The 14,064-nt window shown below is 58.4% G+C and overlaps 2 protein-coding genes across 3 annotated transcripts; both read left to right on the forward strand.

Moving 5' to 3' along the window:
- The first annotated feature begins 498 nt into the window (after window positions 1-498).
- PRSS36 (serine protease 36) lies at window positions 499-8,209 on the forward strand. Its single transcript, XM_007186453.2, has 11 exons — window positions 499-977; window positions 1,262-1,428; window positions 3,101-3,350; window positions 3,460-3,589; window positions 3,934-4,190; window positions 4,276-4,439; window positions 4,860-5,097; window positions 5,210-5,351; window positions 5,627-5,892; window positions 5,972-6,093; window positions 6,357-8,209. Exons 2-11 carry the CDS (start codon window positions 1,384-1,386, stop codon window positions 6,633-6,635), a joined length of 1,893 nt encoding a protein of 630 aa, XP_007186515.1. The 5' UTR covers window positions 499-977; window positions 1,262-1,383; the 3' UTR covers window positions 6,636-8,209.
- Window positions 8,210-10,283: 2,074 nt separating this feature from the next.
- Window positions 10,284-14,046, forward strand: PRSS8 (serine protease 8). 2 transcript variants are annotated; one of them, XM_007186452.3, is made up of 6 exons: window positions 10,284-10,590; window positions 11,944-12,106; window positions 12,387-12,658; window positions 12,749-12,915; window positions 13,047-13,214; window positions 13,359-14,046. In XM_007186452.3, the coding sequence occupies exons 1-6, from the start codon at window positions 10,506-10,508 to the stop codon at window positions 13,368-13,370; spliced, it is 867 nt and encodes a 288-aa protein (XP_007186514.2). In that variant the 5' UTR covers window positions 10,284-10,505; the 3' UTR covers window positions 13,371-14,046. The 2 variants fall into 2 exon arrangements, with proteins under 2 accessions (XP_007186514.2, XP_007186513.2); XM_007186451.3 differs by having other exon boundaries at window positions 13,047-14,043.
- The last annotated feature ends 18 nt before the right edge of the window (window positions 14,047-14,064 follow it).

Raw genomic sequence — 14,064 nt, forward strand, 5'->3', positions numbered from 1 at the left:
TGGATTGGGGGGTGGGGCTTTGCCCTCAGTTACCTGGGCCTCTGGCTTGGGGAACAGGGGCAGGTGATGACCTCCACGGTATCCCATTGCAGACTGCGGTCGCCCTGAGCCCTCTGCCCGAATCATGGGGGGCTCAGACGCGCAGCCGGGCACCTGGCCGTGGCAGGTGAGCCTGCATCAGGGCGGGGGCCACATCTGCGGGGGCTCCCTCATCGCCCCGTCCTGGGTCCTCTCGGCCGCTCACTGTTTCGTGACGTGAGTATTCGCCCACGTCCAGCCCCTTTCTTTCAAAAGCCAAGCCCGCCCCGCAGCTGGGTCCCGCGGACTCAAGGCTAAATTGAAGCCCAGCTACCCCCGCCTCCCCGCCCTCCTGAAGCTAAGTGCTCTGCGGGGTATCCAGGTTCGGGGTGTGGTGAGGCCGCCAGCAGACTCCGCCCACCACTCCACCAAATATCCGAGTCTGAATTCCATCTTTCCCAGGCTCCCCATCAAGCACCTCCAAATCGCAACCGCTGCTCCCCCTTTCAGGAGTCTGTCTCAACCTCGGTCGCCCCAGCCCCGAATCTGGATCGGATTCCGCCCCTCCTGGCTTCCCGCTGACCCCACCTTCTCCCTGGTTCCAAGCCCCCAGCCCCACGAGGCCTGCCCCCTCCATGCGGTCCACCTAACCCCACCCCGGCCTCGGCCTCGGCGCAGGAACGGGACCTTGGAGCCCGCGGCCGAGTGGTCAGTAGTGCTGGGCGTGCACTCCCAGGACGGGCCCCTGGAAGGCGCGCACGTCCGCGCGGTGGCCGCCATCCTGGTGCCGGACAACTACAGCGGCGTGGAAAGGGGTGCCGACGTGGCCCTGCTGCGCCTGGCCTCTCCCGCCCGGCTGGGCCCCGCCGTGCGGCCCGTCTGCCTGCCCCGCGCCTCGCACCGCTTCGCTCACGGCACCGCCTGCTGGGCCACGGGCTGGGGGGACGTCCAGGAGGCCGGTGAGTGGGGCGCGGCGGGGGGGGGGGCGTCTCAGGAGGTGGGTTATTGGGGAGGTGGAGGCTACCAGGTGGGGCCCCAGGGCAGCCCGCACTGGACGCTTAATGGGGCCGTTCCTGAGATGAGGCTGTAGGAAGAGAGGAGCGGGAGGGGACATTGGTTTGGGACGTGGTGGGCTCAGAGACAAAGATGTCCGGGAGGCAGCTGGAGGGGACCAAGCTGAGCCCTGGGGAACAAGGGGCTGCATTCCTGACTCACAGCATTTCTTCTCTGGTTCTGCCCACAGACCCCCTGCCTCTCCCCTGGGTGCTACAAGAAGTGGAGCTAAGGTTGCTGGGAGAAGCTGCCTGTCAGTGTCTCTACAGCCGGCCTGGTCCCTTCAATCTCACTTTCCAGCTATTGCCAGGAATGCTGTGTGCTGGCTACCCAGAGGGCCGCAGGGACACCTGCCAGGTGAGGGGAGGCCCCCGCACCTGCCTGAAGGGCCAGGCAGAGCCCTCACCAATAGGAAGCAGTATGAGTAATAGACAAATCCCATCTCTCTCATATTTCTGAACCTCATATGCAAAAAGAGGGCAAGATTGCCAGTGGATGGGATTGATGTGAAGATTACAAATGGACAGAACTTGGGGCTCAACAAATGGGCACTATTATCGATGGCAGTATAGTGCAGTGGTCACATGCCAGACTCTGGAGTGTTAGCCTGGTTAGAAGCTCAGTGCCACCACTTATTAGCTGTATAGCCTTGGCCAAGTTATTTGACCTCTCTGTGCAGATTTTCGCATCTGGAAGATGGGGATGATAGTGTTACTTGTCGGCAGTAACCTCATCGGGAGGTTATGATGATTAAATAAATCATCATATGATTTATTAATCATTATGATAACTAAATAAATTTGTACATGTAAAAAACATTTAGAACAGTGCCTGATCCTTAGTAAGAGCTAAATAAGTATTAGCTATTATTATTACCATTATTATTATCATTATATTATTATCCCATATCCTAGCCTATAGCACAGCACCTATTACTTAGTAGATACTCAACAAATAGTTATTTTTTTTAATGAATTAATCCTTCACAGAAGGGAATTTTCCAGATAACCTGCTGAAGGCCAAAACATGATATATTTTAACCATTTTCCCCAGAAATGTTCCTCCAATGGCACACAGTTTTGAGGGCACTCAAGCATGCATGGTGGTGATGGGGATTCAGGCTAGATGGTTTTCAGGGTCCTTCCCAGTTATGAAGTTCCAGGACCTAGGAACATAATCCCTGCTTTCTTGAACAGGACTGCCAACAATTCAACTTCCTCTAGACCAGTGCTGTCGAATAAAACTTCCTATGATGATGGAAATGTTTTCTATCTGCCCTGTCTGGTATGATAGTCACTAGCTACACTGGCTATTGAATATTTGAAAGGTGGCTAGTGTGATCAAGGAATTGAATTTTAATTTTATTTAATTTTAATTAATTCAAATAGCCAAATGGGGCTAGTGTCTACCATATTGGACAGCACAATTCTAGATGATTCTGCGCCTTCTTTGTAACCCTCCTCGGGTCACAGAGGTGCCTAACCTGGAATATAGTGATATCTTAGGGACAATGCCCCAGCATTAAATGGCCCCAGAACCCTTGTTTTAGTGTCTGTTCCTTGTAGTTCTTCCTCCTTACTTGCCTTCAAACTGTCCCTTCTTGATGCTTTTCTAATAGCCTATTTCCAACAGCCTTTTCCTCCTGAATGCTGGCATCTCTGATTTACTTTAAAAATTTAACAAGGAATTCTAACAACTTAGAAATCAAAGACAGGGTTTGTTTGAACTATTTATTGAACAAGAATCATTGGCTCTGAGTGAGACCTGCAGGCCTCTCTGGCATGGCCTTTAATGCGTTAGCTTGGTGCTCCTGGCTTTGACTGCTCATCAGCCTTTCTACTTTACAAGGCTTTCTTCTGTTTAGAGTTGTAGGGATTACAGAGGACAAGGCACAGCCAACAAAGGTTTCTAGGAGAAGGTGGCCGTATGTAGGGCCAACCAGAAGAGGTGTAGAACCTTTGCAAGGTGGTCCGGTATAAGCTGGTGGGTCTCTGGGCTGATCCCGTGACACTAAGTCATCTATCATCAGGGAGACTCTGGGGGGCCCCTGGTCTGCGAGGAAGGTGGCCGATGGTTCCAGGCGGGAATCACCAGCTTTGGCTTTGGCTGTGGACGGAGGAACCGCCCCGGAGTCTTCACTGCTGTGGCTCCCTATGAGGCATGGATAAGGGAACAGGTGTTGGGCTCAGAGCCTGGCCCTGCCTTTCCCACCCAGTCCCCGGAGCCCCAGTCAGGTCTCCCCGAGCCCACGGATGAGAACTGCACCATCGCCCTACCAGGTGAGGGGGGCAGGACCCCTGGATGTCAGCTGGATCTGGGAGATTTGAGTTCAGGTGGGAACTGCGTGGGGTTCAGGAAGCCCCCTCACTCAGGCCTCTCACCCCTCAGAGTGCGGGAAGGCCTCGAGGCCAGGGGCCTGGCCCTGGGAAGCCCAGGTGATGGTCCCAGGATCCAGACCCTGCTATGGGGCACTGGTGTCTGAAAGCTGGGTCTTGGCACCTGCCAGCTGCTTTCCGGGGTGAGTGAAAACCCAGTCTCAGGCAGATTCTTGCCCCTTCCCCCATCAGTCTGAGACACTATCTAACTGGCCCAGCCCTTCCCCTGGGTAGGATAGGGGTAGGGGAGTGGGGTATCATTGGGAGGTGTAGGATCCAGCTCAAAAATCGGGGTCCTAGTCTCTCAGGGGCGAATAGAGGGGTAATACGAATTCGACCCAGGATTGTGGGGTGGGGGTCTGAGTGCACAGGTCTCAGGACGGGGATGCAGAATCCTGCCTGGAGATCCAGAGTCTAAGCCACGGGTGGAGGTTTAGAGCTGAGCATGCGGGATCCAGCCCACGTCCCCAGTCTCCCCATCCCGCAGCCGCATCAGCTCAGACCTCCCGCCCCGCGACCTGGACAACTGGCGCGTGATGTTGCCCTCGCGCCCGCGCGCGGAGCGGGTGGCACGCCTCGTGCCGCACGACAACGCCTCGTGGGACGACGCCTCGAACCTGGCGCTGCTGCAGCTGCGCGCGCCCGTGAACCTGAGCGCGGCCCCGCAGCCAGTGTGCCTACCCCACCCAGAACACTATTTCCTGCCCGGGAGCCGCTGCCGCCTGGCTCGCTGGGGCCACACGGGTGAGCAGGGGCCCGGTTCGGGCCGGGCGGGTGGGAGCCGGGCCGGACACCACCGCAGCACAGGTCTCCTCCCTTTCTTTTCCAGAACCAGCGCCCGGGGCCGGTTCGCTGCTTGAGGCGGAGCTGTTGGGCGTCTGGTGGTGTCATTGCCTGTATGGCCGCCAGGGGGCGTCAGTGCCGCCGCCGGGAGAGCCGCCGCAAGCTCTCTGCCCCGCCTACCAGGAGGAGGAGGTGGCGGGCCGCTGCTGGGTGAGCGGCGGGGGCAGGGGCCCAAGGGTCTGAGTAGGAGGGAGGGGCAGACTGGGGGCGGGGCCTGAGAGAGATGGGAACCGGGCTCGGCGATCTGGGGACGGAGACGGGGTTAAGGCGGTTAAAGAACGCGCTGGGGCGAAGCCTGGCCCTGAAGGACTTTGCGGGGGGGGGGGGGGGCCCGAGACCCGCCGTGACGCACGGCGGGCCTTTTCGCTACCTCTAGGTTTAAAGAGAATCCTAAAGTGAGGGCCGACTTATTGCACAGATTTGTATTGGAGCCTGGCTTAGAGGAGGTGGGATTTGTTATGTGCGAGTACGCGAGAGCGTGGAGTCCAGGAAAGCCCCAGGACCTTTGGTATCCCCTCATCAACTGGCACACACGTAGAGGCTGGTAACACACACACTCTCTCGCTGCAGAACTACTCTCATTGGAGCCTTCTATGCCGGGAAGAGGGGACCTGGTTCCTGGCTGGAATCAGAGACTTACCCAGTGACTGCCTGCGTCCCAGAGCCTTCTACCCACTGCAGACCCACGGCCCATGGATCAGCCATGTGACTCGGGGAGCCTACCTGGAGGACCAGCTGGCCTGGGACTGGGGCCCTGAGGGGGAGGAGACTGAGACACAAACTTGTCCCCCTCACACAGAGCATGGCGGTGAGGAGGTGCCTTTGGGGCTTGGGGGCTCCTGGGAGTGCTTAGATCCATGGTAGGGGCTTTGGGGGTCAGCTGTTGGGCCCCCACTGAGGGAGTCGCCTCCTCTCCCTAGCCTGTGGACTGCGGCCAGAGCCGGCTCTGATGGGGGTCCTGTGGCCCTGGCTGGCAGAGGTGCATGTAGCTGGAGAGCGAGTCTGCACTGGGATCCTCGTGGCCCCAGGCTGGGTCCTGGCAGCCACTCACTGTATCCTCAGGTGGGTCTCACCCATCTCCCTGGCAAGAGGGAAAAATTGGGAGATGGGCCAAAGGACTCTTTCAATAGAGGTTTGTTCTCCCTTTAGGGCTTTTATAGCACAGGGTAATTGCTGCGAAGTGTTTTGAGACAGAAGAGAGATTTGGAAGGAGGAATAATGAATGAAGGAGTTAGTGGAATGACCCTGGAGATTCATTCCACCCTTTCCCCTGGACTGGGAAGGACTTTATCAGCAATGAGGGGAACAGGAAGTGACACTGGACCTTGTTCCAACAGGCTGGGCTCTACAACAGTGCCTTATATTGAAGTGTACCTGGGCCGGGCTGGGGCCAGCCCCCTCCCACAGAGCCACCAGGTTTCCCGGCTGGTCATCAGCATCCGCCTGCCCCGGCACCTGGGACTTCGGCCCCCCCTGGCCCTCCTGGAGCTGAGCTCCCGGGTGGAGCCCTCCCCATCAGCCTTGCCCATCTGCCTTCACCCAGGGGGTACTCTGCTGGGGGCCAGCTGCTGGGTACTGGGCTGGAAGGACCCCCAGGACCGAGGTGAGAGTCCTGGGTCCTGGGGGTGAGAAGTGGCTGGACACACCAGAATCCCTGGGACAACCTTCCTTCCTCTCTCTAGTCCCTGTGGCTGCTGCTGTCTCCATCTTGACACCACGACTCTGTCACTGCCTCTATCAGGGCATTCTGCCCCCTGGAACTCTCTGTGTCCTGTATGCAGAGGGGCAGGAGGACAGGTGTGAGGTACGGAGCCTGGGTATCCTGGTCCAGGCAGGGGAGAGGCAGTGCTGGGCAGCTGGACACCAGGGAGAGGGCAGGGTTGGAATTCTTGGGTGCTGGGTCTCAGATAGGAAGAAGCAGTGCTTCCTGGCTGAACCTTGAGAGAGACCAGGGGCCAAGATGCCTGAGGATGGAGACAAGCAGTGCTTTGTGGCTGGGCCCTAGAAGGTGCAGGGGACCAGAAGGAAGGGTAAGAGACCCTTTTGGTCCTGGCTCTGATGCTGCAGGTGACCTCAGCACCTCCGCTCCTGTGCCAGACTGAGGGAGGCTCCTGGGTCCTCATGGGCATGGCTATTCGAGGCAGCAGGGAGCTATTTGCCGCCATCGGACCTGAAGAGACCTGGATCTCCCAGACAGTGGGGGAGGCGTATTTCCTGCCCCCCAGTGGCTTCCCCCACTGGCTCCCAGAAGGCGGCGACCTCTGTCCCCCTGACATGTCCAGGGCCTCAGGTTCCCCTCGAGCTGCTCTTTTCCTGCTGCTACTGACCCTCCTGATGCAGGGCTGAGGCGGCCTGGGTCCCTGGGCCACCTCCCCTTCACCTCCCCACCCCCTCCAGCCCTCTACTTCCCGGCCCAGTGGGGCTGGAATGTGGCCCAACCGGCTCTGTTCCCTTACCCAGAACCTCCAGAGCGCCCCACCCACCTAGACTGCAGCGGCTTCAGACAACTGGGCCTCAGTGCCCAGCTATTATGGGCCCTGGCATGCTTGAGGGCAGTGGGAGCCAGCGGACCACAAAGGTGTAAACAGAGACACACGTGGCCTTGTGGCATTGCTGGGGGCAGGCTGAGGGACTGGGGGAAGCCCCAGGGAGCGGGCCTCTCCCTCCTGGGCCTCTGTGAGTCAGGCCTTAGGCTCCCAGAAAATGTATCCCTGATAATGTGGCGTCTGTCCCTCATTCCTGCCCCAGGGCGGGGGAGGTCGAGGGGCCAGCTGGGTGTGTGTCACCTCCCCAGTGGAACCAGCATCCCCAGCACGCACCTGCTGGACACCTCAGCCCTAGCTCTCTTGGACTCTGCTGCCCCTCCCCCCAGAGCAAGAAGGACTAGGGGTGAGGGTCAGAGGAAGGGTCCAGGAGTCTGGGAATCCAGGGTCTGTCTGCCATATCCTGTACCCGCACGGAGCCTCCCCCATACACATACCCTGATGAATGGTGCCCCAGAGCGTTCACCTCCAGTGTCCCCAGTACACACACATGACACTTGTACCCTTCAAGGGTCCACCACATCCTGCCCAGTGCCCCCAGGGTTTGGGCCCCATCAAGAGTCCCCTATACGTACATCTCACTACCTCCGCCCACCCCACTTACCAGTGCACCTCCCTGCCTTCATTCAACCACGTTCCCTGCTAACTGCTAAGTCCCGGCACAGCTCGGACCTTGATAAGCGCATGAAGTGCTCCCAACGTGGTGGGGAACACATGGACTGGGGATCAGGAACAAGTCATAGAAGAGGTTCTAGCAAAGAATAAGGGCAAAGGGAGACCCATCCGGGGTAGGAGGGGTGCTTGGGGTGCTGAGGGTGGCAGAGGGGTCACCTCTGGGGCTGGGGTCACCATCTCTGAGTTGAGTAGGCAGAAGGCTGGGGAGAGGAGACCTTACAGGGAAGCTGGAAGTTCTTGGGAGATTGAGAAGATGGGCAGAGGTTCTTAAAGGCCCTGGCTAATCTTTTTTTTTTTTTTCTTTGCCCGCACTGCATGGCATGCAGGATCTTAGTTCCCTGACGAGGGATCAAACCCCTGCCCCCTGCAGTGGAAGCACAGAGTCCTAGCCACTGGCCAGCCAGGGAATTCCCGGGCCTGGCTTATCTTCAGCTGCCAGATCCCAAAGAGAATATTCCCCTGCATCTATCTCCACAGGGACATACACCCCTACCTGCTCCCCATGAGGCAGGAGATAGATGGGCCCCAGGCTGAGTAGCTGGAGTTTGTCCCCTGTAGGCAGATACTCCAAGATGAAGAGGAGGAGGAGGAAGAGCTAAGCCCTGCCCAGATAAGAGACCATATATGTCTCATTCTCGACGTCAAGGAGACCTTCCCGACTATACATGCGCAGAAAGGCTCCTCAGAGGTCAAAAAGGAGGGAGTGCCACCCCACAGTAAGTGATGCCAACCTATCCATAGACCTCTTTGCTGGAATCCATCTTGGCTAAGAGTTGCGCACGTACACGTGGGAGGACCCTGAGGTAAACCAAGTACGGACTCAGAGGCAGAGAAAGCAAGATGATTGGCCAAAGGAAACCTGGAAGAAATGCCCCATATAAGTGATTCAAACTACCCACGAGGGCGCGACTCTCTCTCTGAGTCCACCCGTGTGTCTATCCACACGTACCCTTTTTCCTCCTAATAAACACATTACTTGTTTCACTACTTTCCGTCTCTTTGTGGAAATTCATTTCCCGTCACAGCTGACGGGACAGGGCCTTGTCACTGGCCACTGGTCCTCTGGTGGTCTAGTGGCTGGGATTCAGCGCTCTCACTGCCACGGCCTGACTTCAGTCTCCGGCCAGAGAACGGAAATCCTGCTTCAAGCCGCTGCAGGCCGAGGCCACCCGAGATCACCCATAGCCAGTCAGTCACTCGTATGTCATCCCCCACAAACATTTAATATACCCTGTCCTCTACCCAAACCCACCCACAGTGTCCAGGGTCTTCCCCCTCCATCCCAGCTTAGACCCCTTCCCGAGTCAGTCTTTTTTTTTAATAAATGTATTTACTTACTTAATTTATTTATGGCTGCGTTGGGTCTTCATTGCTGCACACGGGCTTTCTCTAGTTGCGGCAAGTGGGGGCTACTCTTCTTTGCGGTGCGCGGGCTACTCGTTGCGGTGCTTCTCTTGTTGCGGAGCACGGGCTCTAGGCACGCAGGCTTCAGTAGTTGTGGCGCGCGGGCTTCAGTAGTTGTGGTTCGCGGGCTCTAGAGCGCAGGATCAGTAGTTGTGGCACACGGGCTTAGTTGCTCAGCAGCACGTGGGATCTTCCCGGACCAGGGCTCGAGCCCGTGTCTCCTGCATTGGCAGGCGGATTCTTAACCACTGCGCCACCAGGGAAGTCCCCCGAGTCGGTCTCTTGTCCCCTTTCCCATTCCAGGAATTCCTTGCCCTCCAGCCTGGGCCCTGAAGTCCTGGCTCAGAGGTCCAGACACCTAGTCTTATGGAAGGTAGGTGGACAAGTGGGACTCTATTTTTCTAGAGCTTGAAGCCAACACACTTTCCCAATTGCCCAGATGCATACACTCACAGAGGAGGCTCCTGACCCCCAACCCAGGCACACGGGCCTCCTTTCCCTGAACCTAGGCCACCTGCGCCCTCCTTCTGAAGACGATTCACCTGGACCACCCTTCCCCATCTTTGCCTTGTTAACACCTTTTCATAATCCCTTTAGGTCTCAGTTCTAAAGGCACCTCCTTGAGGAGCCCTTCTTGATGCCAGCCCAGGTCAGGCTCCTGTAAGTGGCTCCCAGAGCCCGCATTCTTTTTTCTCCATCACAGTTCGTAGCTTGTAATTATTCTGTAATTGCTTGCGTCATTATATGATTCAAGTCTGTCACCCCAACTTCACCATGAGCTCAGGGAAGGCAGGGACAGTGTCCACTTCGTCTCCTGTGCCTGGAACATATTAGGCGCTCAGTAAGTATTTGTGGAATGATTAGCACCACCAGACATGCTCACCACACCTCACCACAAGAAGATGAGGCTGCAGGCTCCACAGAAGGACCTGAAAAGGCCCCAGCCCGGGGGCAGACCTGGCTGTCCCGGGCTCAGATGCCAGGCCTCAGGCGGAAAGGAGGGAGAAGCAGCTGTGGCCCCCACGGTAACACAGGCCAGGCCGGGGCCTGGGGGCATAACTGGTCCGGGAGACCTGAAAGACCTGGGACCGAGAGCCACTGGGTCAGGAATCCAGCCATCCGGGTTTCCAGCCCTGCCTGGGGCTGCTCAACCCAACCCCCACGCCACACACACACACACACACACACACAACCACACACACACAACCACACACACACACACACACACACACACACACACACACAGCCTAGGGGTCTGAGAGGACACAGGACTTTGGCAACAAGAGAGGCCGGCTGAGCTGAGCAGGGAGGGCGGGGCCAGGGGAGGGGCCGGCAGGTAGGTGCCCTTTCCCAGGAGCTGCCACTCCGGAAGGAAGATCTACTGTGTACTCAGGCCGTGCTGGAGACTCGTCCTCACTGCCAGCTGCGGAGACCCCAGCGTTTCCTCTGTGCCCGCTGCCTGCCTTCGAAGCCGCCTTGGACACCTGCTCCCGCTTCCCTCTGGTCCTGACACCTGGATCTTGCCTTTGAACCCCAGCCTGAGGTCCCTTCCTTTGGGTGCCTGGTGTCTTCCCAGGGCCCCTGGTCCTGGGTCATGGCCCAGAGGGCAGGCCAGGGGCCTAGGTGGCTGGAGGCTCTGGCCACTCTGCTTTTGCTTGGATTATTCCAGAATGAGATGGGTGAGTGTGTGGGGGTGGGGAGTGTGGAGCACGGGGGGAGGGAGGGCGGGGGCGGCAGGTAGTGGGGGTCCACCGGTTGGGACTCCGCACTTTCACTGCCGAGGGCCCCCGGGTTGGGGAACTAGGATCCCACAGGCCATGAGGTGCGGCAAAAATAAAATAAAATGAAGTCGATTCTGGGAATTCCCTGGTGGTCCAGTGGTTAAGACTCTGCGCTTCCAATGCAGGGATCACCGGTTCGATCCCTGGTCAGGGAACTAAGGTCCCACATGCCATACGGTGCGGCCAAAAACAAAAAATGTTTTTAAAAAATGAAGTTGATTCTGTCTGTCTCCTGGGGCTGCAATGAAGAGTCTGGAAGATTAAGGAAGTGAAAGCCCCTCTGGGGCCTGATGTTGCTTGAACTGCTGGTCTCTATTGTCCTTTTTACAAGGAGAGGGGGAGGAGCCTCACTGGGTGGTTTTCCCTGCTTCTGAGCAGGTGACTTTGTGAAGGGCACTTGGGTCCTGCTCCAAACAGCGGTCTCTGCGGGGGTGGGGCCGTCCTGGAAACTAGACATTCACACCCTGGGAGCCTGGCTGTTTTGTTCGTTTGTTCAACACACATTCACGACTCCATCCGTGTGCCCAGCCCTGTGCTGGGTGCTGGGGACGTGGGGATCTGCCCTCGTCCCTGCCCCTAGGGAACGCCCAGGTTGGCTGCTTGAAGCAGACACCGTCATAACGCGGAGCAGCCGCGTCCGGGAAGCACGGACCTCGGCAGCTCCGAAGCGTCGTCTCACTCAGCCAGCAGGGTCAGGGCAGGCTACAGAGGGACTGAGAATTTGAACCATCTCCATAGGCAAATAGCAGTTTGCTGAGCGAAGTAGGGATGAGGAAAGGTATTCTAGGCAGAGTGACCTGAATAAGCCAAGGTCTGGAGGTGAACAGGTGTGTGGCCCGCTGTGACAGGGTGTCCAGAGGCCTGGCTGGAGCAGATAGCTGTGCCATGGAAGGTCTGGAGTCTCTCGTAAGGGCAGTGCGGAGCCAGGGAAGGATTTAAGCGGGGGTATGACCTGGCCAGATTTGTAAGGAGTGGAGCAGATGGAAGGCAGGAAGGCCTTTGAGGACAGAAGCTGGATGGGACCTTAACTAGGCACTGGGTCGAGGGTAGCGGGGGGCGGGGGGGGGGGGTGCACAACTGACCGTGACTGGTGAGCCATGGGATGGGGACACAGGGTGGCTGGTTTCTGTAAACTCACTCCCCAAGCTCCAGACCAGACCTCCTGGGCTATGTCGGGAGTGGCAGGGTCGAGGATGTGGTTTGGGGGCCCCTGAGGACCTGACCCCCCCCCTCCCTTTCCTCCCTGGGCAGCCTCCTGCGGCGTGGTCCCCCAAGCACGTATCACAGGTGGTAGCGATTCAGCCCATGGCCAGTGGCCCTGGCAGGTCAGCATCAGCTACAACGGCGTCCACGCGTGTGGCGGCTCTCTCCTGTCTGAGCAGTGGGTGCTGTCGGCTGCTCACTGCTTCCCAAGGTACCAGCTGGGTAGGGGGCAGGGCGGGGAAGTCAAAAGTGGGCTGGAGGTCAAAGTTCAAGGATCAGTGTAGGTCAGAGGTTGGAGGTTCTTGGGTTGTATCTAGGGATATCAATAAAGTCTGTAAGGATCCGTCAGGAGTGAAGGCCAGAGGTCACAGGTCACAGGATAAAACTAGGATGCAAGGTGGACCCTGAAAGGTCAAGAACTGAGGTTGGATGCCACAAGGCAACAGGGATCCTGGTCTCTCAGGTCCCAGCCTTCGCCCCTCTGCCTGCAGGGAGCACCACACGGAGGACTACGAGGTAAAGCTGGGGGCCCACAGGCTGAACCACTACAGCTCTGACACCCAGGTCCGCACGGTGGCGCAGGTCATTTCCCACCCCAGCTACCTCCAGGAGGGCTCCATGGGTGACATCGCACTCCTCCAGCTCAGCCGCTCTGTCAACTTCTCTCGCTACATCCGGCCCATCTGCCTCCCCGCAGCCAACGCCTCCTTCCCCAATGGCCTCCAGTGCACTGTCACGGGATGGGGCCACGTGGCCCCCTCAGGTGAGGGTGAGGGGGGCGCTGACGTCTAGAGGCATGGGGGGAGCCGACGCAGGGTAGGAGGCCCTGGGTAAGCATCTTTTGTCCCCACAGTGAGCCTCCAGGCCCCCAAGACACTGCAGCAACTTGAGGTGCCACTGATCAGTCGTGAGACCTGTAACTGCCTGTACAACATCAACGCCAAGCCCGAGGAGCCCCACTTTATCCAGCAGGACATGGTGTGTGCTGGCTATGTGAACGGGGGCAAGGACGCCTGCCAGGTAAATGCGGGGGGTCCGGGGAAAAGATGAGACAGGTGTGTCTTGGGAGATGAGGGCTCGATGGGGCTCGCACGGATGGTTGGAGGCCTGGCGTCCGGTCCTGACAGCTGCTGTGTGGATTTTCTCCTCAGGGTGACTCTGGGGGCCCACTCTCCTGCCCAGTGGGGGGCCGCTGGTACGTGGCAGGCATCGTAAGCTGGGGTGATGCCTGTGGGGCCCCCAACAGGCCCGGTGTGTATACTCTGACCTCCAGCTATGCCTCCTGGATTCACCACAAAGTGGCAGAGCTCCAGCCTCAGGTGGTGCCCCAAATCCAGGAGTCCCAGCCTGATGGCAACCTCTGCAGCAACTATGGGGCCTTCAACTCTGCCCCAGCCCCAGGCTTGGTGGGACCCCTCCTTCTGCTGCCACTAGGCCTGACCCTGGGCCTCCTCTGCCCACAGCACGACCACTGAGCTACTCACCCCGGGAGCTGACTTGCTTCTGGGACCTCCACATCACACCCAAGGGCACACGCCTGCTCCCAGGATGCCTGGGGCCTGACTTTGAGCCACTCCTTCCTCCCAGGACCCTGTGGGAGTTCAAAGCACCATCCTGACCTTTGCCCCCACTCTTCTGGGTTGCTCTTTGGGGCTGTAACCTCCACCACAGGAGTTTACTGCCTAGGAGTCTGCTGGCTAGAAACTCTGGTCACCTCCATCTGCTGTCCACAAGCCTATCGGTTGGGCTCCTATGGAGCCCCCAAGGACCCTCAGCTATGAAAGTGGGCCCCGGCTCCCCACCTGTTTCTAGAAGACTGCCCAGATGCCTGCTGCTAAAAGGCTGGCTGCAGCACCTCACCTGCTCTGCCTGATGAGCCCCATCATTTCACCCTCTCGCTGTTTTCTGGGCTGGGGCTGCCTCTGGGCAGCATGCTTTCAAGGACAGAAAAGGCCCCACTCTTGCCTCACTGGCTGCCACGCCCCCTGAGCCCCGACTCCTGGACTCCGGAGGACTGAGCCCCCACCGGAACTGGACCCCGACTTGCACCTGGTGTGCGGGGTTAGACGGAGCGAGACGGAGTAAAATGTTCTGAGCACAACTGGCCGTGTGTGTGTGACGTGAAATGAGGCCCATCTGCTCTGGGCCTCTCCCTCCCACCTCCAAAGT

This window comes from Balaenoptera acutorostrata, chromosome 15 (genome assembly GCF_949987535.1).
Source record: "Balaenoptera acutorostrata chromosome 15, mBalAcu1.1, whole genome shotgun sequence".
Classification (NCBI taxonomy): Eukaryota; Metazoa; Chordata; class Mammalia; order Artiodactyla; family Balaenopteridae; genus Balaenoptera; species Balaenoptera acutorostrata.